At 46.8% G+C, this 23,262-nt stretch overlaps 10 protein-coding genes across 11 annotated transcripts; 4 read left to right on the top strand and 6 right to left on the bottom strand.

The window, feature by feature from the left end:
- Nucleotides 1-389: 389 nt before the first annotated feature.
- On the bottom strand, nt 390-1,238 carry H257_11264 (hypothetical protein; the record flags this gene model as incomplete). The annotated part of the gene is made up of 1 exon (XM_009838158.1): nt 390-1,238. One exon carries the CDS (start codon nt 1,236-1,238, stop codon nt 390-392), a length of 849 nt encoding a protein of 282 aa, XP_009836460.1.
- Nucleotides 1,239-2,017: 779 nt separating this feature from the next.
- H257_11263 (hypothetical protein) lies at nt 2,018-4,999 on the bottom strand. The gene is made up of 3 exons (XM_009838157.1): nt 4,243-4,999; nt 3,628-4,152; nt 2,018-3,012 (listed from the first exon to the last, which is right to left on the bottom strand). Exons 1-3 carry the CDS (start codon nt 4,936-4,938, stop codon nt 2,119-2,121), a joined length of 2,115 nt encoding a protein of 704 aa, XP_009836459.1. The 5' UTR covers nt 4,939-4,999; the 3' UTR covers nt 2,018-2,118.
- Nucleotides 5,000-5,415: 416 nt separating this feature from the next.
- On the top strand, nt 5,416-6,699 carry H257_11262 (hypothetical protein). Its single transcript, XM_009838156.1, has one exon. The coding sequence runs from the start codon at nt 5,709-5,711 to the stop codon at nt 6,525-6,527; it is 819 nt and encodes a 272-aa protein (XP_009836458.1). The 5' UTR covers nt 5,416-5,708; the 3' UTR covers nt 6,528-6,699.
- A 466-nt stretch (nt 6,700-7,165) lies between these two features.
- H257_11261 (hypothetical protein) lies at nt 7,166-8,039 on the bottom strand (the record flags this gene model as incomplete). Its single annotated transcript, XM_009838155.1, has 2 exons — nt 7,166-7,464; nt 7,985-8,039. 2 exons carry the CDS (start codon nt 8,037-8,039, stop codon nt 7,166-7,168), a joined length of 354 nt encoding a protein of 117 aa, XP_009836457.1.
- Nucleotides 8,040-9,801: 1,762 nt separating this feature from the next.
- On the bottom strand, nt 9,802-11,212 carry H257_11260 (hypothetical protein; the record flags this gene model as incomplete). Its single annotated transcript, XM_009838154.1, has 3 exons — nt 9,802-10,151; nt 10,272-10,544; nt 11,020-11,212. The coding sequence occupies 3 exons, from the start codon at nt 11,210-11,212 to the stop codon at nt 9,802-9,804; spliced, it is 816 nt and encodes a 271-aa protein (XP_009836456.1).
- Nucleotides 11,213-12,240: 1,028 nt separating this feature from the next.
- Nucleotides 12,241-12,665, top strand: H257_11259 (hypothetical protein). The gene has a single exon (XM_009838153.1). It carries the CDS (start codon nt 12,271-12,273, stop codon nt 12,634-12,636), a length of 366 nt encoding a protein of 121 aa, XP_009836455.1. The 5' UTR covers nt 12,241-12,270; the 3' UTR covers nt 12,637-12,665.
- Nucleotides 12,666-13,515: 850 nt separating this feature from the next.
- Nucleotides 13,516-14,824, bottom strand: H257_11258 (hypothetical protein). Its single transcript, XM_009838152.1, has one exon. The coding sequence runs from the start codon at nt 14,713-14,715 to the stop codon at nt 13,600-13,602; it is 1,116 nt and encodes a 371-aa protein (XP_009836454.1). The 5' UTR covers nt 14,716-14,824; the 3' UTR covers nt 13,516-13,599.
- Nucleotides 14,825-17,664: 2,840 nt separating this feature from the next.
- Nucleotides 17,665-20,788, top strand: H257_11257. Of its 2 annotated transcripts, XM_009838151.1 has the most exons (7): nt 17,665-18,104; nt 18,163-18,305; nt 18,374-18,486; nt 18,776-18,982; nt 19,355-19,466; nt 19,921-20,386; nt 20,433-20,788. In XM_009838151.1, exons 1-7 carry the CDS (start codon nt 17,682-17,684, stop codon nt 20,580-20,582), a joined length of 1,614 nt encoding a protein of 537 aa, XP_009836453.1. In that variant the 5' UTR covers nt 17,665-17,681; the 3' UTR covers nt 20,583-20,788. The 2 variants fall into 2 exon arrangements, with proteins under 2 accessions (XP_009836453.1, XP_009836452.1); XM_009838150.1 differs by having other exon boundaries at nt 19,921-20,788.
- A 21-nt stretch (nt 20,789-20,809) lies between these two features.
- Nucleotides 20,810-21,535, top strand: H257_11256 (hypothetical protein). Its single transcript, XM_009838149.1, has one exon. It carries the CDS (start codon nt 20,823-20,825, stop codon nt 21,351-21,353), a length of 531 nt encoding a protein of 176 aa, XP_009836451.1. The 5' UTR covers nt 20,810-20,822; the 3' UTR covers nt 21,354-21,535.
- A 1,181-nt stretch (nt 21,536-22,716) lies between these two features.
- Nucleotides 22,717-23,067, bottom strand: H257_11255 (hypothetical protein; the record flags this gene model as incomplete). The annotated part of the gene is made up of 1 exon (XM_009838148.1): nt 22,717-23,067. The coding sequence occupies one exon, from the start codon at nt 23,065-23,067 to the stop codon at nt 22,717-22,719; it is 351 nt and encodes a 116-aa protein (XP_009836450.1).
- Nucleotides 23,068-23,262: the final 195 nt, after the last annotated feature.

Raw genomic sequence — 23,262 nt, 5'->3', positions numbered from 1 at the left:
GGACCCGGCGTCGGCGTTGTTCAGCGGACTAGTCATGCTGCGCTGGAGCGAATCGCTTTACGTGATGGACATCAACCTGTGGCGACTGTTGACGTTCGAACGTGGATGCAGAAGACACGCTACCTCGACATATTTGCAGCTGGCGATTCCGCACGTTGAATAAAAACGTTGTGATTAATCGGACTAACAGTTAAGGCATAAAGACAGGAGCCATGATACGAGTATGGAAAGTGATCATGACACTAGCAAAGACCAACAGGATGGATTATACAGGTAATATACGAGCATTGCGCTGTGGTGACCTTAGCCCTTGGGCACGCACTGACTATACGATGGATTTCGGACAATGCACTCATCCGAAGACGTCCTGGGGTCGGTCGCCGCATTATTCACCTATCTTCCGTCTCCGCAGCCTCATCGGCAGCGGGGGTGCACTGGCTGTACCAGTCGTCCATCCAAACGCAGGCGTATTGTGCGACGCATCGAGTGGGGCCATTGAAAGTCTTCCCTCCGCACTGCTGCCATGGCTGGGCTTCTTCCTCCGACGACGGCGACGTGGACTTGGGGGCATGCGACGTTGGAGTTGACGAGGATGGGGGACGAGGGTTCATGGTTGGGGTTCCACTTGACGAGGACGGGGGAGGGTGGGGGGAGGATCCGTCGCCAGAAGTCAACCGTACGCAGTTCTTGTACACTTGCCACTGCGACGTGTGGAGCGCGAGCCACAGCATGATCAGTTTTTCACTCCCTTGGCATTGGCTGGAATTGATAGGCATGACCCCGTCGGGAATGTTTCGGGCGCAGTTGTCGTTTTCATACACTCGCGTGGCGTCGCACCAGAGTTCACAAGGGCCTTCGTGCGACAACACAAACCCTTCCGAGCCATGGGCCCACTTGACCTTGCTGTCCGATGGCAACGAACGAGGGGTTCCGTCGGCTCGAGTCAGCCCACATTCGCCCCCCGTGTTGCCCTGGGCGTCGATGAAAGCCCGAAGTGAGGCAAAGGACGATTTCTTCAACTGACGGGTGAACTCAATCGTGTTGTCTTGGGGGCTTAGATTGTAGTTCTCACCAGGCAATGCGACATTGCCGTCGATCGTGCCGCTATAACCAGTTGGGTCCCCGCCGGGGTTTACAAAGGTTGGCTGGGGGTCGACAAGGTAGCCATGAGCCAAAGTAGCAGTGGGCATGAGGGCTGCCAACAGGGTCACCGAGAGGTAGGTAGTAGTGGAATGCATGGTCGAGTGAATATTGAATTGTGAGCGCTTGGCATTTCAAAGATGCAATGCCGAATCCAAGTAGAATGCAGGCTAGAATATACGATGAACTTGGAAGTGAAATGCTACCTCATGTAGAGCCGTGAGACTGGACTTTATTTTGGATGGACGAGCGATATAACGAAACAAAGCTGGCTATGATTGGCCAGCACGTTCCTTTGCGACGGCGAAAAGGTTGTACGTGCCCAGTGCTATGTCAGCACTGCCGAGTCTGAGACATGGTGTCTCTAGCGTCAGGGATTGCCGCCAACCCAATCAGTAGGAAAACCAACTCGCCGCCAAGTCGAAGAAGATACTTCAAGGTCAGTGTGTCCAGAAAGAAATTATAGATACTCCACGGACAGTACGTCCAGAAAGGAACTGCTACATTGGGCAAGTCGCCCAGAATATTCTGCCGTTGTAAAGTGCATTCTGGTCAAGTACCGTTAGTTTCACGTCGTCGTTTACTATTCAAAGATGATGCATGGTACATCCTGGGGCACGCTACACAGTGGGCCAATCAATACTACTACAACTCAGTTGGTTTTTGATTTGTTATTGAAATCGAATTTCGAAATATATACGCCAATCAGAGTGGAAAATTTAGAATTTACTTGGATGGCTTAAAAAATACTGCTTCGTTGTTTAATACTGTAGGAGTACGAAAAAGTGCATCGGGATTATAACCAAGCAGCCGCCGCACACATGTACTAGTACATACTACTACTAGTATGTACTAGCTGTGAAACGAATACTGTATGTATGTTCTAGTACTCATCGTCGTATAATAGTTGTCGTACGTTCTACTATTAATTCTACACATGGCAGCACATTCACGATGATTCAACTGGATCATGTTGGTCTACAGTGCTTCGACAATGTTCATGAGATCGCCGCCGTCGCCATCTTCACCAGACGACCCGCCGCCGCCGCCGCCGCCTTGAGCGTCGCCCATCCCAAACGAAGTGCCGTCCATGTCGAGGAAGTTCATGTCCGTGGATCCGCCTTGCAGCCCCGCCATCATGTCATCGTTTGACGACGACGTGCCGCCGCCGCCGTACCCGTACCCCATGTTGGCTTGGGGGTAATATTGACTCATGTTTGACGGTGGCGCCGCCGCCGCCAACGACCCCCCCCCGCCGCCACTACCGCCCATGTTGTACTCGTCCAGTAACAGGTTCCCTTGGGACGAAGATGCAAGGGTGGGGGGGGGATGCTGCTGCTGCTGCTGCTTGGGTACCGACGCTTGCATCATACTTTGGAAATGGTTTTGCTGCTGGTGATGCTGCTGCTGTTGGTGATGCTGCTGGTGCTGCTGGTGATGCTGCTGCTGCTGTTGCTGATGGGGGTGGCTTCCATTTGACCGCATCCCCATCATCGCTTCAAATGCCCCCATATTGCTCGTATTGTTGCCAGGATTCGATGGATTGTGCAGGGATAACCCCCCCCCACTTTGGGGGGTATTGCTCCCCCCCGACGTTCGCCGATCTTTTTCCGTCTTGAGCTTCTTCAAGTACGGCAACACGATGCGCACGACGTACTTGTTGACTTTTTCAAGCTCGTCCAGCGTCCGTGCTGGGTGGGTCGATGCATCTTCGTCCAGTACGTTCGCGCATAGCTGGACATACGCCAACAAGTACGACAGCTTTTGCTTCTGATCGCTTTCGTGGTCTTGCTTCATATGGTCCACATACTTTTTAAACGCGCTGTGCACGGTACTCACATCGGTTAAATATTTGGCCTTGAGCATCGCGTGCTACAACCCCACAGATATATATATATCACGACCTTGTCAATATATATATATTGGCCATTCGAGTTTGCTCGATTGAATTTCCAATCCATCCACACCAATCAAAACAAGAATCAAGCCATTGGCCAATCACATTCACCCGTCAACAACCATATACGTATATATATATATATATATAGATCGATTAACATCATTGCTATTGGAATAAATCGACATCGTTCCATTGCGATCAATACATACACATATCCCTATTCGTGAAAAGCATGCATGACTGCATATATATAGTCAAATCGATTCGAAACTGGAGCCCTCAAGAATATCTTCCAAGAGAATGGATAAAGGAACTGCTAAAGCCAATCAAATGTCACGTTCTGTTGAATTTCTGCCAATCGAAACGTTTGTCCCGTCCGCATTGGGCAAAACCACATATCTACTAATAAATGTATATCGTTTGTACAAACGTCAATGACAGATCAAAAATATGGATTCGAATCCTATTTTTGGCGACATGACTCTAAAAGTCGCACATTCCGGTGAAATTGCACTATATATATATATATATATATATACAAACACACACTTTATATCTCCTCATATACAACAGGTATCACAACGTACTTGACGCCAGTACTCTGCAGGGTTATTGCCGGCAAGTGTATTGACCATGGTTTCAGGTGAATGCTGCTGCTGATGCTGCTGCTGTTGGTGGAGGTGGAGGTGGTTATTGGTGGTAGGGGGGGACGGCTGGGCGGCGGATGGGGGGGGCGGCGGGAGGGTCATGGCGGTGGCCGACTGCGTCCGGCTCAGGTTCTTGGGCGGCGGGCCGTTCGAAGGCGGCGGTTTGTTGCCTTTGGCCTGCTTGGGCGTGACATTCGACGAGGATGATTGGGGGGGAAACCCGCCGCCGCCGCCGCCATTCAGATGCCCCGACGACGGAGCCAACATGCCCGTGTTGATGGCCAGCGAGTTGTTTGGATTGTAATTCATGCTGTACGGCGCCGCGGCGGACGGGTTGTGCGGCGGCTGCTGGGGATGCGATGGCATGCCGCTGCCGGGATGGCGGCCTCCTGGTCCGGGGGGTATATCCCCGCCTTGGGTTTTCAAATGCTGGAGTCGCTTGATGATCTGGTTGATGTAGTCCTCCTACAATTAAACATGATGATGTGATTATATATATATATATATCGATGTCCAATAAAGAGGACATTTGAAGGCGGTGGTATGATGACGTACCCGAGTCTGACATTCTTTGAACAACGTCAACTCGAACCATGCAACGTTGATCCAGAGCGCGATGCCGGGCGGCTCGGTGGACACACGGACCATTTCGTGGTAGACTTTGGCAATGAGACTGGCGCGCTGGTCGCGGTTGAACTGGGCGCGCCATTCGATGTGCGCGACACTTTGGCCGGGAAGAGTCGACGTTATGGGTTGGTTGTTCCCGTACGAGAGGTTCGTGTTCGTGTAGCCCATCGTGGCGGCGTTGGACGACGACGGATGCATGTTGCCAAGCATGCCGCCATTGTTCATGTTGCCCATCGAGTTCATGGGATGGTTCATGGAACCGCCGTGCTGCATCGAGTTCATCGAGTTCATCATGTGGTGTTGGCCGCCGCCGCCACTGTGGTGCTGCTGCTGGTGGGACATGTGTTGCATGGGGTTGTGTCCACCCATGCCGCCGCCGCCGCCGCCCATGTTGCCGCCAGGTTGGTTGTTTCCCTGGGGCATTCCCATGCCCATACCCATCATTGCGTTCGGATTCATGCCAGACATGCCATGTTGCTGGTGTTGCGGCATCCCCGGCTGGTTTGACATCATCCCAGACATGCCTGGATGATGGGACATCCCTGGGTTCATTCCTCCCATGTTCATACCGTTCATGTTGATGCCCATCCCTCCCATCTGATTGAGGTTCATCCCTGGGTTCATGCTTGGTGCGTGGACGATGCGCCGCCGATGGAGGGTGAAGAATACAAGAATGAAGAACTACTCCTGCACCTCCTCGCCACATTCCACCAATCATAGGCCTGCAAATTGACCCTCTGTGCCTTTTATCCGGAATACACATACAAAACCTAGGTACACGCGGGCTACGTATCCGGATTACCGACCCAAAATAACTACATTCACCGTTCAAAAATTCTGTCGATTTAAATCGACCTCTTTCAATTGATCACGACATGGAATTATTAGATATTAGAGGGTTTCCTCAAAGGCCATGGAAACCACTTTAGTTACAGTTAATAGGGGCTGCATGAACCCAAGACCCGATGATGAACAAAGTCATACCGGTAGAATACACTGTCATAACATTCAATGGCATTCTGTGTGTCATTGGATAACATGGCGCTGTGCGCGCTTGACTTAATATTTCTTGATTCTTAGTTTAGTTACGTCTCCAGCAGCATATATTAAAAATATTCATGCCTGTTTCAGCTGATTCCAACGAAGCGCAAAAGTAAAGTGTAGTGTATCGTAAGTAGTAGTACAGTAGTAGTAGTATATGGACAATCTCTTTATGATCATACTGTACACAAGGCGTTGATTTGTCGACTTGTAGGAGCAAAACTAGATGAACATAATAATAAGTATACCAGTTCGAAAATCAACTTCATTTCCACCAATCAAAACGCCCAATATGACATGTACGACCTACATTCCTCCGAAATGTCCAGAATCGAGGAATCTGATACGACTTGATGCACGCACATCTGGTTCGCCATGGTTGCAAGTCGGGTACATGCTGTAGTCGGGTACATGCTGTAGCTAGGGCTGGCTTTGTGAACGGCAGTCTGTACGAGAAAGCACGACCCGACTTCCCTCGTGAAGCGCTCGTCCATTTGATTCCTCCGTCGCTGTCGAGGTCGAGCCGCGTCCTCGATGTTGGGAGCGGCACGGGCAAGTTCACTTCGCTTTTGGCGTCGCACTTCGACTCGCTGGTGGCGGTCGAGCCGTCTGAGAGCATGCGCACCGAGTTCAAAGCGCGTCATCCGTCCATTACATGCGTGGATGGGACTGCGGAACACCTTCCGTTCCCCGACGCTTCGCAAGACGCGATCTACCTCGCCCAGACCTTCCATTGGTGTGCGAACGCCGCCGCTCTCCACGACATGTCTCGCGTCCTGACTTCGAACGGGTTTCTTGGGCTCATCTGGAACCTCGAGGACGATCGGACTTCGTGGGTACGCGACCTTCGCGCCATCTATGAACAGTTTGATGTCGTGGCGCCACAGTACCGCACAGGCCAATGGGAACTCGCGTTTCGCAGCAACGAGCATGCATTTGAGTATCCGTTGCAGCATATTCGCCTCGAACACTTAGTTCCCGGGGACACGACCGAGCACGTTTGGCTGCGCGTGCTGTCCAAGTCGTACATCCACTCGCAACCGCAGGACGTCATCGACAGCGTCAAGGCGGAAGTGGACGCCATTTTGGACACGGCCACCTTCGAGCGGGATGGCAGCGGTCGCATCTTGTACCCGTATGTGACGGATATGTATTGGACCCATAAGAAGTAGGGGTGCAAAGAACCCTTTGGTTGGCAATTCATACTTAGGGCTAAATCCTTTGGTGTTCCAAGTAGTTTTCAGAAAGAGCATGAACAGCCAATCAAAATCGATTTACCTCTTTCTTTTTCACGATTTACTGTTAGAAAAAGAAGTCAAAAACGAGGTAAAAAAGTAGGAAACTAGCACTTGGAACCACATTTTCATTTGCTAAAAATATCTACTTGGAACAGGCCCTAATTAATACTAAACGATCGTGGTCAAGTACTGAGGGTGATTACTCAGGAAGGTGTTACTTGAGGTGTTAGTGATAAGAGGGAACTCATGCATACAACCTGATTGCTTTACGAGTCATGGCGTACACTCTTTGCTATCTTTACAATGACCTCCAGAGCATGGCACTGCGTCATGTTATCCAGCCAGTGCTCTTTCGTACTAGTAATGATATCAGTTCGCTTGTAAAAATACAGGTCGCATTTGTAAATTATTGTACTATTAATAGTACAATTTTTCATATAAAATGTAGAATTATATACTATTAAAATTATGTAATATTATAATAGTATATACTATTAAAATTATGTAGACATACATGGCCCCGAGAGCGGTGCCGTAGGACGACTTGCCATAGTAGTTGACCACAGATTCGTTTATGTAGGGCGGCGCGGATCAGAGTCCATGTCCCGCGTCGCGAACGACGTCGACAGGTACTTGACATAGTCGCCATCGTACATTTCGCAGCGGCGGACCATGGCCTTCAGGGACACCCCGAACCGCCCCAATGATGTCTCGGCGGTCGGCGAGTCGAACGGTAGGTGGCTCTGATTGGGCCACTCGGTGGTGGCGGTGTAATTGTTCTTGGTGCAGCGCGCGGGACGAGACATCCCCACTCCACGAGGGTCGAACCCCAACACGTCGTGCTGGCCTCCGAGGTACCACACGACGCTGCCTGTAGCCAAAGGCATACATAATAGTATATATTAATTTTATACACTATTAAAATGATATACTATTATAATAGTATATAATAGTATATACTATTAAAATTATATACTATATTAAAATAGTACTGGAATATTCTATTAAAATAGTATATAATTCTACATTTTATATGAAAAATTGTACAGTACTATTAAAATAGTAATCATATACTAGTACTTCATTCCAGAAAAGTGGAAGTACAGTACTTCACAAAGTATTAATAATAGTTCTCGCTCCATTTTTCTGTTCATTCTGTTAATACAACATTCAACTGGACATTTCCGTAGGTTTTTCAAACTGGTTCAAGAACACACGCCACATACAACTTCCATTGGCACAAAGATACTATTCGATCGCATAAGACTTTGGAGGACCTGTTGCGCTTCATAGTTGCTGCCTGACCTGCGCGCTACTACAGTATTTCGGGAATGGAAAGTGCGCCAGATATTCTAAACCTTTCAGATAGTTGGCCTTTTGTTTATCCCTACTTGCGGCACTCTTGTCAGCGTCCATAGACATCATCGAGATGTACTGCAGTAGCATGCAAATTTAATGGCTGTTTCGCCTAACCATACGTAAGTTGACAGTCGTGTACTACTGTAGTACTTCTCCGATTGATAACAATGTTTGACATAAATTATAATAAACTTCATGGTAACAAACGTTAACTTTGAAATGTTGTGCGAGTATTACGTAGAATTATTTCGACCGAACAACCTGTTCTCGTTGTAGTACTCTCGCCAACGCTTTTGTGCACTAAAATGCCAAATGTTTGAAGCACTCCACCTCAAAAAGTCCGTCGAATAAAAAAAACTAAGGATAACTACTTAGTTCGAAAATATAAATCCAGCTGCATGTTTTAGTGCAAAGGAGTGCCTGAAATATCCTAATAATCGATTTGTATTTTGAAATTATAACGTACTCCAACGTTAAAGAATTGATGAAACTTTTTTGTCGTAATATCTTACTCGGAGTAGTTTTGTATGTAACGTTATGGAATACTGTATTAGTTTACAAAAATAATACCTGGGTGTCATGACGTATTTTAATTTAAGCTGAACTCAATTCTACATTAAATTTCAACATAATACAATATGAAATTCGTATTGGACAACATAAAAATGAACATAGTTTTGAACTTCAAGGTGGTATCCTGATCCTTTGGCTGAATACAATCATATCCAATGAAAAGTCCTCATTACAGAATGAAGCCATCCTCATTACAGAATGAAGCAATTGGATTGGATATACTAGGCCTCTGGACCAATTACACAGTTTTTGCTCAAATAGTGCAATATTTTGGAATCATATCGAGATATTTCGCATTTTGTGCCTCAACTGACGATATATATACGATAAAATTATCTACTGACTCTTTGGCTGAAAGATTGACAACTACACCAGTGATCAAGAAACCTCGAAATTTACTCATCTACTTCTCAAATATGAAGTTACTGATCAAATATGTAAATATAGAGGTATATTTCCATCTCTCTTGGACTCAAATTCTCGTTGGCTGTTAATTGTTCGCGTCAATCACAACGACAGCTCACATCCTCAAGAGTGCGTTCTAACCATTCCTTTAATCGTAACTCATAATACATCGCTTTCATCTCCTGTGTACCATGCGTCTCAATGTGTCGTCTATAATGGAGCGCCTCCAGGACCAGACTGCCTCGGATATCCTCGACCTCCAGCAAAGTCTGAATACGGCGAAGCCGTCATGGAAGTATGATGCCGTTGCGCCTCGAGGACAATGACTACTATCGTGCCGTCATGGCTCGCACAAGTGTGTGGTAGCTGCGAACACCTCAAAGAGAGCCGCGAACTAACGCAGATACCTACAGCGCCGTGCAGAGCGGTTTGCGACGGAAGCTGCCCGCGCCAACCGTACTTCACGTGGCCTTGCCTCTCATTGCGAGTAGCTGATAAATACATGTGGTTTTTAATCAATTATTTGAAATTTGTATGCAATAGAGTAGTAATAATAAAATGCTTACAAACAACAAGTATAAATATATCTGAATTAATTTATTATGGAAATTTTGTCCTTGATTCCGATCTACTCAGTTATCGCTTACTATCGAGTCATTTTGGAAATGACTGGGATATTGCTGAATTGCAGACTCATGAGGAAAACACTCTACTACCTCCAGACGGAAATAAACCCGCCACACGAGATCCCCCACAAATATAATAAATATGAAGACAAAAACATACAAATAGCTCGCTATTTTAAATATTAATACTGCAGTTCAATACTCAAAGCTATATAAAAATGAATTTAGACGCAGAACCAACACTCCTACTCGTCAGCGTCATCCACATCGATCCCGACTTTTTCGAGCGCTGTCAATATGTCGCTCATTTCCAAGTCCGTGGCAGTTTGGAGGGACAGCTCACGCATCACCAACGCCATGTCTTGGTCAGCAAGCAAGCCGTGGCCAGTTTCGAAGATGTCTTCACTGCACATCACCGACTCGGGTAGCTTCCCACTCTTCTTCAGGGCTTCTTTCTTCATGTGCGGGACCTTGTAGGAGTTGTCGCCGGCAGCCATGATGACCTCGCGGAGACAGCACTGCAAGGTAAGGAAGTTGCGTTCCAACGACCATGGGTCGACATCGTCCCAGGCCTTGTTCGTTGCGTCCACGATCTCTTGATAGGTGTTTGAATGGTGAGTCTGCTGCAGCGACTAGATGGCTCGAAAGAACCCGAGATCCAACATGTTGAGGTTAGGTGAGCTTGGAGGTTGACACTTGAGACTCATTGACCAACCGTCGGACGTGCAGGCACTGACAACGGCGGCATCCCAAGGCGCCACATGTGGTCGGGCGTTGTTCTGCTGGATGAGGACGGAGCGGCTACTTTTGGGGGGCCACTTCGCCTTAATTGCTGGAATAACGTTGTCGAACAACATCTTCTTGTATATCGGTCGTGTGACGTTGATGGGTCGCAGTTCCAAGGTGCTTGTTGGGCGATTGCGCGACGACCGTGCAGCTCGGACGGTCTCGGTAAAGTGCCACGTCCCGATTTTGCCGTCCCACCACTCTGACTTCGCGTCATTCTATCTAGAACGCGGCACTGCGGTCAAGAACATCACCTTTGTGATGAAACGTTTGCTTTGGGTCGTGCGATGGGGAGGGGTCTCGCTGGGGAGGAGGTAGAAGCAAGACTTGACTCGAGTTGCATTGAACCACTTCTCATCAACGTGTACGTAGTCGTACATGTCGTGGAATCATAGCTCAGTCGGGTGGACGAAGTCAATGGCCCACTTCACGCGGGCAGTTTTGTTCACATCTGTTAGCTTAGGCTTAACGTGTGAGTTGTACATTACCAATGTTCCGCGTTTGTAGTAGTCCTTAAGGGTACTGACAGGTATGCCAATAGCGTGAGCAACGTAGCTCAAAGTCGTGCGCTGCGCAGCTGGTACGGCTCTGATACGTTCGGGCAGGTCATTGTATTTAAGCTTACGCCCAACTCGACCTTTTTGTTTGGCTCGAAACGTCCTCGCAGACCAACTCACGTGCTGGAAGGTCGCCGTTGCCCAGTGACACGTTGGCTCGCTTCCAGATGTCAGCAATCGTATGGCGATTGCGGCCAAACATGCGAGCGACGTCTTGTATCGCACCACGTTGCAGCTTAAAGGGACCCTTTACAATGCGCAAGAGAAGATGGTCAACCATAGCCCGGCGCTGGTCGGATGTCAGGTCTTTCATGGAAATCGCGCCATGAATATTTTGCCGCTCAAAAATGATCAACATTCACAAATTTCGGATAAATTTAAGTGTATCCGTATGAATTTATCTTGAATTGAGTAAGTAGTCTTGAAAGTTGCCTGCATTGGTTAAATTGGCGTTTATTTTTCATTCGTTGCGCCAATCGGATTCGCAGGCTTGAGTACTTTCGGGAGGTGTTTTCGGATTTTTCAACTTCGAAAAATTGTTAGGCTTGAGTACTTTCGGGAGGTGTTTTCGGATTTTTCAACTTCGAAAAATTGTTGAAAATATTCAAATTTTCCTCTTGTGGCTGGTTTATTTCCGTCTGGAGGTAGTGTTTCTTCAGAAATACCAGAGCAAGTCATCAGTAGCTAAAACATATTGGATATAAACCAGGCTTTCACTGAAACATTCATGCTCTTCCGAAATATGTGACGAACTGGTTTGGTGACCTACTGACATGACAACCTTTCGAGATACTGTATAGCCGATTGTCATTTGATGTGGTGACTTATTCATCCAATCAAACCCTAAATCGATTTTCATTAGACAAAATGCAACCTCTAGACAAATGATTCCTGTATATATATATATATTCATGCTACGAACCCTACATTTGTGTTTAAAAGTACTTCTATACAAGATACCTGTTTGAATTGTATAAACCTTTATAAAATGGTAATCGTTTTCAATACATAACTCAAGTATAAAAATCGGCACATCAATGGTCGCCCTATGTAAAGTACTCAACTTGAAAACTTTATTGTGCAATCGTAAACTGTTTAACAGTAAATTGATATACTTTGGGCTCATCCGAAAGAACTCAACGTTATCCATCCAAAAATGTATGTATCAAGGGAGGATTCGAAAAAACAACTGAAATATTCGAAAATGAAAATGAAGAAAATCAATGGTCGACCAGGTTATGATGGTTTGTTTACCTTACTTTCGAATTTCTCGCCACTTTATTTCACGAAAATGCCGAATGAAACGAATTATTTAGCGAAAAAAGTTCGTTATAGTTGTGAGCGTTTTCAGTTCGAAGTACAAAACTGCAAATGGACGCAGACCTTGTCGGGGCGTGGGTAAGCACAGAAGCGTTCGGCAACACCTCGCTCGATTGGAGCGAGGATGTCAAGGCAGGAAAGGCTGTGCTGTATCTGACGTTCACAGAGGAAGGCAGCGTGCAGTTTGACGTCCAAGGGCCGAGGACGTATGCGCATGTGCTGCCGGCCGAGACGTTGCACTGCACTGCGAAGGACGGACTGATCTCCATACCTGGCGATGCCTCGGGGCTAGCGTGGAACTATCGAATTGAAGACACCGATGCTCTTCAATTGCGACTGGTTGGGGCGAAGCGGTTTGCACGGTGTAAAGGTGTCGATACCATCTACTTAACACGACGACAACACAGCTACGACTAACGTTAGTATTTTTGCAATGTACAACCATACACATGGACGAAATGCTTTCACAGAAGTCGTCGATATGGACAGTAAGTACACTCTACAAGCCTCTGGCCTAGTCTTCCCTCGGCAATTCCACTATGGTCGTTTAAGACCTATGGCATCACCAACCCCAGCGGCACCCCCCCGCCAAAGCAACACCGACGGCGCCAAAAGCAGGCACATGGCTCGGAAGGATTCGTCTATTCGTCCTACGAAGGCCCGTGCGAAGTACAGATTGATGCGATACAGATCTGCTGTGAGTTTCAAAACGACAATTCTCACCATGTCGCGAATGGAATGTGGCCAACGTGGCCAAATGCAAAGGAGCGGGCCAGTTGATTGTCGTATACATATTGGCTAGCCCTTCGTGTTTCTACGTGGCAGTTTTACTTGAATTCCGATGGAGGAGCAGCAGCAGCACCAACCCCCCCCCCTTTGCACCACCTACTAGCTACTGTACCCGTCGGCAACACCGAGTTACCCTTCTGCACCTCCTAGTTAAGGACAGGTTCAAAAGACACCTAATCCACAGATCAGGTGTACACTCGATATTCAAAAGTGTGGATTTTGTAATATCGTTAATTAGACTAACTGCAAGTATTATCATATTCAAAAGTGTGGATTTTGTAATATCGTTAATTAGACTAACTGCAAGTATTAACATATTCAAAAGTGTGGATTTTGTAATATCGTTAATTAGACTAACTGCAAGTATTAACAAATTGTATGAATAAAGTAACTACTATTAATAGTACTACGTACTGTAGTATTCGGAGTATTAATCCTAGTACACACGGTTGGCTGGATTCTGTTGGCTAGTAGCTCACTGTACCTTACCAGTGCTAGTACAGTATGTATCTTGCGCGTACTTGCTAATTTATATATATATATATATATATATATATTTCAGACTTCGTAGATCGACTATAATAGTATTGGTTACGGGTTTTTATGGGGCATGCACTGACTGAACCACTGGTCCAGCTTTGTGCACTCGTCGCCTTGTTTGCATTGTCCTTTGCCTGTCCAGCTGCTGCCCCCGCACTGCTCGTACGTTTTGAGCTCACCTTCCCCGGTTACGTTGGGGATGCACTGATGGTACCACTCGATCACAACTTGGCAGTGGTAGCCTCGTACGCACTCGGTGGCGCCGGTGTAGCCCTTGCCGCCACACCGCTGCCATCCGCCTGCGATTTTGCTGGGGCTCGTGGCAGGGGCTGAAGTGGGTTTGGCTGTGGGGGTCGCGGTAGTAGTAGTACTAGAAGGAGGCGTGGTCGCCGGCACGGACGTCGTGGTCGAGATCGCCGGTTTCCTTGTGGGAAACGGAAGGGGGCTCGGCGTCGTGGAGGATGCATTCGAGGTCGTGGGCGTAGGGTACTCTGTCGCAGACGGAGATGGCGTGGGGGTGATGACGGGGTACTCTGTCACAGACGGCGTCGGCGGCCGGGTCGACGTCAGCGGGGGCGCGCTGGTGGAAGGAGCGACACCGTCTTGCAGCGCGACGCAGTTCTTATACACTTGCCAGTCAACGGCATGCAATGCAATCCACAAGACGACCATCTTCTTGGCGCCACTACATTTGGCCACGTCGATCTGCATGTTTCCAGACGGCACGTTCCGCGCGCAGTTGTCGTTCTGAAACACGACCGTGTTGTCGCACCAGACTTCACACGGCCCTTCGTGCGACGACACAAAGCCTTCGCCGCCGTTTCGCCACTTCACGACGCCATCCGCCGGCAGCTTTTGCGCGGTGCCAAACTTTGTGATACCGCACTCGCCGCAGTCGTCGTTCTTGTCAAAGAACTGCTTCAAACTGGTATAGTCGACCTTGAACCGGGCGAGAAATGCCTTGGTGTTGTCTTCGGGGCTCCGGTTGAACACGTCGGCCGGGTACAGTTTGTTGCCGTTGATCACGCCGCAAAACTTGGACGGGTCACCGTACGGATCGAGGAATGTCGGCGCGGGGGATAAGATCCATCCGTGGGCGTCGACGGACGGGAACACGGCGGCGCCAGACAGCGCCATGGCCATCGCAATCGAACGAGGAGAGACCATGATATGCCAACGAGGATCAATGTTGAAAAGTGAGGCAATATCAAACGGCACTACATGGTAGTAGTACTACATACAGTACATACAGTACCTCTGCCACTGGTGAAAGTTCATGGAAACCACCTGGGGTGGTTATGTCCGCCGTTCAAATCCAGTGGAATTTGGTTAAACGCACACTACTCTCCCTTCAAATCGATAAAGTCGGCATGATACGCCATGTTCATTGGCTAAAATTGTGTTTGCACATACGTTTTATTGGTTTAACCGTTCGGCACAGTACTGTTGCTGAATCCTTGTGAAACGGTCATAAATATTGACAAGCATGTCATCAAGCTGTACTTAGGAGCCAACTAGTAGTAGGTTGTGGCCCGTTGTGTCTTTTGGCTGCATGGCGGGCGTGAGCTCCAATGTAAGCGTCGAGATGATGCGGCTGTAGCCGGGATTGCGTGCATGTTACGTGTCAATGACTTTTCAGATCGTTGTCTTGATATTTGTATACTGATCGAGCCAGCTGCTTGGTGGGTAGGGTGATGGCTCGCCTTTTCTAGTGTCTGGCGCCAACAGTCCCTCCTTTTCCCACATTGCACTGTCGCGAGGAAAGTTGATATTACATCGATGCCGTTGGTGTGTGTCGAAGGATCTAGGAACGGTCGAGGCTACTTTTCTACTGCTACTAGTGGTACTAGTATAGTCGTCGTCGAACAAAGTCGTAATGGCAGTGCCAAGTGAAAATAAGCGTTTCGGGGGAAGTGGACTTGGAGGAGAGACACGCCATGGATTCACGAGCTACACATCGTTACGGGTGTAACATTGTGAGGACGACAAGTTTCAGATTTTTCAAAATAACATTGTGAGGACGACAAGTTTCAGATTTTTCAAAACGTAGAGGGTATGACCACCGGAAGGCTGTACTAGTATGTCACTACTTTAGGTTTCATCCAACCAACTTACAGTTAATGTCATCAAAAGTCATAATTCAACACTAATATTATACGAAGTACTATTAATCATAGTAACGTTATCCAAGGTTGGTATTAATATTAACTGTAACTGCTGATCCGTCAGGTTAACTGTTAACGCTAGGTGTCCAAATGAGATACTCTCATTTGCAGTAGAGCCAATCATACTGGAGTAAATTCATTGGCGTAAGCCAATCACATTGTACAATTACAAATATTTCGTTTTACTGGATTTCTATTGGCCCCTGCGAAATAGTTGGGGAATAAAAACAGTGATTCTGAGTACCTTTATTAGGCCTAACTTGAAGCTAGGAAAATCCCTCCTTTGCAGAATTATATAATTTAAGCAAGATCATTCTTAAGTATACTTGACCTAAGCTTTTGCTCCCGTCTTAGCCGGTTAACAGTCCCATGGATAACGATTTGGGGTTTCATCCAATTTCGATTAGCGTTATGTACATAGCGTTAATTTTATTCCATACAAATTTCCCCATACAATAATGGTGCGACTATATACTACTTCGAAGTATTTGGGTTACATTTAAATTTGGCTGACATAGTTCACAAAAGACTGTTAGTTGATGTCGTCGACTGTTACAGTATTCACGTACTTTGTCCTAACGTTAGTGATTGTCCCTCCAAGAATTGTACAGGTACAAGACCATAGTATGTATCGCACATGTCATGACTCTATTTCAATGGACACTACGCGACCTACATAACGTTCCTAGAACTTGTGCATTGTCGAGTTTCTATCTCCAGTCCAGTCAGTACACAATAATGGCTGCCCTTTCAAGGTTCATGTTCAAAGTCCAGAACTTTCCCATCCTGCGTTTTCCATTCTCGGCATGTCCAACGCGTTCCGTTTCTGACCATTAATGTTCCCAACACAGTAGCATTGCAACTTGTTATCGACACTTTCGATAGAGGCACCATGACAGTGTGTGTTTGATAACGAGTTTATACAGCAGCGATTGGCAGAACACACGGCGGCCACTCTTCATCACAACTTGCGACAACGTATGGCCCGAATTGTAATAGCTTATATTATTATTAATAATAATTAGACACACACAATCCATACCGTCCAAGTGAATGTTAAAATAGTACACTTATTGTGTTTTCGAGTGAAATTTCGTGTTGTGGCGTGGTTTCACGTTGGAATTTAAATCGATTTGATTGGCTACTTCAGATGAGCTCAAAAATATTAACCAATCAAAACCTTCTAAATGAAATTCAACCAATCAGATCAATTGTGGATATCGGTTTGGTCGGCGCGATTCGATTGCACCCCCTCCCCAAATTTGTATCAAATCGACAATACTACGATAATTGTCGTTGATCTGCACCCAGAAGTATAAAACGCAAATATAACGATATAAAATTTAATATATGCTTAAATAAAGGAAGCATACGTAAGATTTAAATAAAATGTTCAAATTTAGTTCCATGGTGCAAAGGTATGATGCTCGTCACGTATAAACTTCCAACTTTTCACAAAATTTTCTGACTTTTATTTCATATTCATTACTCAAAATTTCAGCAAATTGAGACGTAGAATCGACAGATCTCAATGTGGTGAAGAAATTCTACGTCTCATATTCAACCAGAAATAGATATTTAACCTAGTGGTATTTTACATAGGCGCATGGATATTTGGCCATAGGGGTGGCTGCTGAGATGTATCTTGAGTTTTGTATGTGACTCTTATCCGTATGTAATATCCGGAGGCAGTTGGGACCTTTAACCTCCCACTGCAGTGATAAAACGCATAAATTCGGTATTTATCGTTTTGGGTTTTGGGTTTAACTACATTAATTGTACGTTAAATAATAAAACCTCCACTCTTGGCCAGTTGGAAGGTTTTAGATGACGTGCATCATTCTGTACTACGACAAATACGATAGAATTATTGCACCCGTTCAAGATACACTTTCCCGTACTTATCCGAAATTTCGGACTTAATAGACTTATCCACTCTATTGGCCACTGGCGACGGCGATAAACTCCATGTCCACAAGGCAAACCATCATGCAGCGAGGCAAGATCCGTCAGCAGCACAAGGCGATTGGCGATGTGGCCGAGAAACCCAAGATCAAGAAGCTGACCAAGGAGAAGGTGGCTGACGAACACAATAGCGCCACAGATCACTTGGATCTGGCGCACCGCGGCATCGAGACGATCGAAACCAACGCGTTCGACGCGGCCACAGCGCTCAAGCGGCTAGACCTCAGCGCCAACAAGCTGACGCGCATTGCATTCACCCACAACATGTCTCTGACCCAGCTCAAGATCACGTCCAATGTGCTTGTGGACGCTGGCATCGTGGACTTGTCGTTCTGCAAGCAGCTGGTCACGCTGGACCTAAGCGACAACAAGCTCGCTCGGTTGCCTGGTGCAAGTCTGCGACACTGCACGGGGTTGCGCGCACTGGTACAACTCTCTCTCTCCTTGTCCTCTCTATATACATACACCGACGTGATCGTCGTAGGTGCTCACGAAAAATGCGATGACGTCGCTGGAGTGGGTGCCTAGCCTGCCTGGGCTCACGTCGTTGATCGTTAGCCACAACCGTATCACTGAGATCTCGGCCAAGAGCATCGGCAAGCTCAAAGGCTTGACCAAACTGCAACTGTACTGTACACCATCTTCCATCCTGTCGATGTCATTGAACCAATATCGACACTGTGTAACTATCGTAGCTCGCACAACAAGTTGACCGAGTTGCCAGATTTGACTGCTTTGGAGCAACTCACGGAACTGCGCGCGTCCAACAACCAGCTCACGGCGTTGCCAGCTTCAATCAACCACAACGGTACTAAATTTACTTGTCTCTATTGTCCTTAAGAAGAGAATAATCATTGGATGAAAAATATCCGCCCAAGCCAATCAAATCACTCCTTTGATGAATTTCTGCCAATACAATAAGCGTTTGACTCCACCCTGGCCCTCCGCTTGTTTGGGCAAAGTCATAGAAATATATATATATCCTGATCGTTTTACAGTATAGATTCAAATGGATTCGAATGCTATTTGGCGAAATAACTCAAAAAGTCGACACATTTGAAATGCACAACATTTCCTCATCGTTATATGTAACGTAGTCAACTTGAAGATTGTGGACGTATGCCACAACCATATTGACACATTTGACGGACTGGACCAGTGGACGTCACTTGCCCAGCTAAAGCAGCTGAATCTGCGGGGAAACCCTATTTGTGGCCAAAGTTCCACTCTTCCGATGGAACTAGTCGAGTCTGCGAAAGAAAAAGAAGACGCTAGCGCCACAGTGTCACAGGTGGACTTGGCTGGTACGTACAAGGTTGCTACGATCGACCACAAAGTATGCTTTCAATGTGTATGGATGTCATCAAACAGGTCATATTGATATTTCACTTTGTCCATGAATATTATTATAGTATATTGATTTGAACATGGTCATGCGATTGATTTGGAACGACTTTTTTCGGATATCGCTCCCATTGGTCAATCTGAAATTACTTGTCGCTGATTGGCTTCCTGGATAGCCAATCAGCGATTGTGGAATCGGCAAAGCCTTCTGCGGCGAGATATTGTGCGACCGGTCCCATTCTTCGGGATATTTATATCATATTCATGATATATGTATAAATAACACATTATATATATACTGTGCTCTAACGCCTTGTATGACATGATTGTAGAGCGTAAAGCGTTGGACAAGAAGAATAAATTGTACAATTTCAAGATGAAGCGATTGTTTCCGGCGCTGATTGTGCGCGATGGCCAGCGCATCCAAGACAAGCGTACTCACGGGTGAGTCCTTCAATATCATTATATAATTGTGATAAAATGATGTATTTGGGTGGACATTACTACTACTAGTACTAGTACTACTACTAGTACTAGTACTACTACTAGTACTAGTATCTTTTTATAACATGTTACGAACTTTTGGATGGAATACCATGATATTTTGATAAAGAAAAGATACGATCTGTGAAAAAGAGGATATTTTGTATTGTGCTTTCGAGTGAAATTTCGTGTTGTGCGTGGTTTCTCGTTGGAATTTAAATCGATTTGATTGGCTACTTCAGATGAGCTCAAAAATTTTAACCAATCAAAACCTTTTAAATGAAATTCAACCAATCAGATGGGCGCGATTCGATTGCACCCTCCCCAAATTTGTATCAAATCGACAATATGAAGAAGTGATTTGTTTTAAACCATTTTTTAATTTTAGAAATGATTAATATTTTTGTGTGCTTAGATATGTGGCCCCGCCGCCGGAACCCAAAGCGCCCAAGCCTGTGAAAAAGGACGCGACGGCATCTGCCGCAGCTGAGACGACGGACGGGCAGAAGACGAAGAAGAAGAGGCGAAAGGAGTCCAAGGATGAGGCTGTGGAGGACGAGGGACGTCGCCATGCAGGGGAAACACTCGACGATGTTAAGAAGGCTGTGAAGAAAGCCAAGAAGGACAAGAAGCGGGCCGCGCAAGACGAGACTGCAACGGACATCATCCCGACAGCCAAACGCTCCAAGAAGGATCGTGAGGCTGCTGAAAGCAAGGGATCGAAGGATGGCAAGGAGTCTGTGGTGGCGGCGAAGGAGCTAGCTACGACGACACCCAAAGACATGAAACACGGCAAGAAGTCGGAAGGTGTCGAGGGGAATGGTGAACATGGGGAGAAGCCCGCCAAGAAGGAGAAGGGAAGGAAAAAGAAGGAGAAATACGTACGTTCGTTCGTATCCGTCGGATGATGTTGACGGGGATGTGTAGGCCAAGGACAGCGGCGTGCTGAGTGTGGTGCACGTGAAGAAGTCAGCCAAGTCGGCGGCTGTCAGCTCCACGGCGACCGCTCCCGTGGACTTCACGCAGCTCGACACAAGCGGCGGCGTCGGGATGGGGGGCGAGTCCAGCTGGGACTAACGTAGCTCCATTGCAGCACCACGAGGAGCTTTCACATGGACAGTTTTCAAGTTTGGAATTGGACCCGTGGCAATTTATACTTGTCGCCGATATATATAGCAAAACCTTCAGTCTCTCCCAAAACCAATTGTATCAGTATACAGAAACAAAGATCATCGTGCAAATTATTTTGAAAACCTCCGAAAACGAATGTAATTAAACAGCGACATTACAACATCGTGGTACATTTTGGCTCGGAGGATGTTTCGACAAAGTTGGGGCGGCGACAAGGCCAGGATCCACACGGACGTCGGCAAGGAGCATGGCCGCGAGGAGGACGACCCGTCGACCAGCTACACCCTCGTGGAGGACGACAGCGGCCCTGTCAGTAGAAGCAGAAGTGGCGACTTGCGGAGGGCAGGCAGCAGCATGCCCATGCTCGAATCGACATCGTTCCGCAACATTCCGCTCATGCAAGACCGACACTCGAATCGGGTCGTGCCACTCGTAGATGCTCTCTCGCCGCCTGTGCGAGATGTCCATGACCACACGACGCGGCAGGTCTCGGAGCCAGGACCGCCGCCATCGTCGTCAGTTCCCTCCCTCGACAGCTCGTTCCAGTTTCCAAAGGTCAAGACATCCAGACCCGAACATCAGCGCATGTCCGTGCCACCGGTAGTTTCCTCACCAATAGCATCAGGTGGCACCATGAGTCCCAGTACCCCATCCCCGTCATCATACCCGGCGTCCACGCTAGTGATTGCCTACCAACCGCTGAATCGAAGTGTCTAGTCCAGTCATTCGAGTCCACATCCTCCAGCAGACTCCAAAGCGTATTTATCTGCCACGTCATATGTAAACTCTACTGCCAGTCAACCCCACCTACACGTAGTCTCGTACTACCAGCAACCTTGCAACTATGACTTACTTGACCATATCATTGTGCATTTCACCCAAAATATATATATTTGGACTTGTGATCCATACTAAAAGTACTAGTACTTGCTAACACTAGTATAGGTAAGTTAGTACTATTCCGGAGTACCACCAATGTAATACTACGTAGTTATCCATTGGATGCAATTTACAGTATACGACAGCATCAAGCGACCTTTAGGCTGTAAGCGTGTACAAATGATACTATTACACCTTTTTTCTATTGAGTTGGGACTTTTTTCAACGTTCTTGGCTTGGCGCTCATTCGAAAGGGCGATGTGTCCATTCATTTGGCCTTGTGGCCAATAGAATTGACACTTAGTGCCGCAACACCCTTTGAAATGTACCTGGAAAAGGCTCCACTACCCAACAATGTGCCAAGTACCATTTCGAATCTGCCGTGCTTGAAGTGGAGTTGGAGCGAAGATTCTACAAGGTTGCAGTTGGGCGATCTTCGCGCCCATTTTTTTCACTTTTCAAAATCGCATTCCGTGCAACAATGGAGAACGCTGCACCACAGACACCAGTACGACGTCATCGCTCACGATACGCTAGCCATGCTCATAGCCAGGCAAGAAATACAAGCGTATCCCCACGTCTGGAGTACTTCTACGGTCGTGCGAACCGAATGGAAGACATGGAAGTAGGCATGTAGCTGTTTGCTGCAAGTTTCGATGATTTTATCTGCTTTTTTCATGCCGTCGCGTATTTGATAATATAATGTTATATTCGATCCAATTCCACTTCAAGCACGGCAGATTCGAAATGCTACTTGGCACATTGTTGGGTAGTGGAGCCATTTCCATTGGTAGTATGGTACATTTCAAAGGGTGTTGCGGCACTAAGTGTCAATTCTATTGGCCACAAGGCCAAATGAATGGACACATCGCCCTTTCGAATGAGCGCCAAGCCAACAACGTTGAAAAAAGTCCCAACTCAATAGAAAAAAGGTGTAGTTAACGAAATACTATTAATAGTACATATAATACATTATATATGATGTTTTGCCCAATGCGGAAGGACTGGGTCGAATCAAACGCTTGGATTGGCAGAAATTCGACAGGACGTGATGGTTTGATTGGCTTAAGCGGTCCTTTAATCCATAAGTCGGTTTCGAATCGATTTGACAATATATAAATATATATATCTGTGGCGGTTAACTGTCTCTGCTGGGTGGCCATGCCAGTATATATATATATTACGAACCCGTGATATGTACCTACTGTACAGTGTCCATATACTGAAACGTCGACAGCGTCTGCCGATGCGCCGCCACCACCACCCTGTCCTTGACCAGAACCGAGTCGGCATCGTACTCGAGGTCGTCGCGACTGCGCACGTCGTGGGTCCTCACGTCGTACACGACCAACGCACGATCAACCCCCGCCACGACCTGGTTCGGGGCGAGGAATTCCACTGGAAACATGGTTTTGAATTCCGATGTCGCATATGTGACAGAGGGGCCGCGGTCGTGCTGCCGGATGTCCCACACCAGGATCTTGCCGTCAAACCCTGTGGATACGACCGTATGACGGCACGTTGGCGCCCACCGCACGCTATATATTTGCATGCACAAGATGGGTATATATATATATATATATATATATATACTGTAACCCATACAAGTAACGAATAGTGGACGAATAAACGGAAAAGAACGATACAGTTCAGTGTGTCGTCACCACCACACCATTATGAAGATCGACGAGTACGAATATTTGACAGTTATATTATATATATATATATATATATATATATATATATA

Source organism: Aphanomyces astaci (assembly GCF_000520075.1).
Source record: "Aphanomyces astaci strain APO3 unplaced genomic scaffold supercont1.33, whole genome shotgun sequence".
Classification (NCBI taxonomy): domain Eukaryota; phylum Oomycota; class Saprolegniomycetes; order Saprolegniales; family Verrucalvaceae; genus Aphanomyces; species Aphanomyces astaci.
The sequence above is the reverse complement of the archived record's forward strand: the minus strand, read 5'-3'. Positions and strand labels throughout refer to the sequence as shown.

Excerpts from the sequence above, each read along its gene's own strand:
- H257_11263 (XM_009838157.1), bottom strand. The coding sequence starts at position 4,938 with ATGAACCCAGGGATGAACCTCAATCAGATGGGAGGGATGGGCATCAAC. Across the intron at positions 4,153-4,242 it reads TCAAAGAATGTCAGACTCGG|GAGGACTACATCAACCAGAT; the intron begins GTACGTCATCAT and ends GTTTAATTGTAG. Across the intron at positions 3,013-3,627 it reads CTGCAGAGTACTGGCGTCAA|CACGCGATGCTCAAGGCCAA; the intron begins GTACGTTGTGAT and ends GTGGGGTTGTAG.
- H257_11262 (XM_009838156.1), top strand. The coding sequence starts at position 5,709 with ATGCACGCACATCTGGTTCGCCATGGTTGCAAGTCGGGTACATGCTGT.
- H257_11259 (XM_009838153.1), top strand. The coding sequence starts at position 12,271 with ATGGACGCAGACCTTGTCGGGGCGTGGGTAAGCACAGAAGCGTTCGGC.
- H257_11258 (XM_009838152.1), bottom strand. The coding sequence starts at position 14,715 with ATGGTCTCTCCTCGTTCGATTGCGATGGCCATGGCGCTGTCTGGCGCC.
- H257_11257 (XM_009838151.1), top strand. The coding sequence starts at position 17,682 with ATGTCCACAAGGCAAACCATCATGCAGCGAGGCAAGATCCGTCAGCAG. Across the intron at positions 18,306-18,373 it reads GGCTTGACCAAACTGCAACT|CTCGCACAACAAGTTGACCG; the intron begins GTACTGTACACC and ends TAACTATCGTAG. Across the intron at positions 19,467-19,920 it reads CAAGACAAGCGTACTCACGG|ATATGTGGCCCCGCCGCCGG; the intron begins GTGAGTCCTTCA and ends TTGTGTGCTTAG.
- H257_11256 (XM_009838149.1), top strand. The coding sequence starts at position 20,823 with ATGTTTCGACAAAGTTGGGGCGGCGACAAGGCCAGGATCCACACGGAC.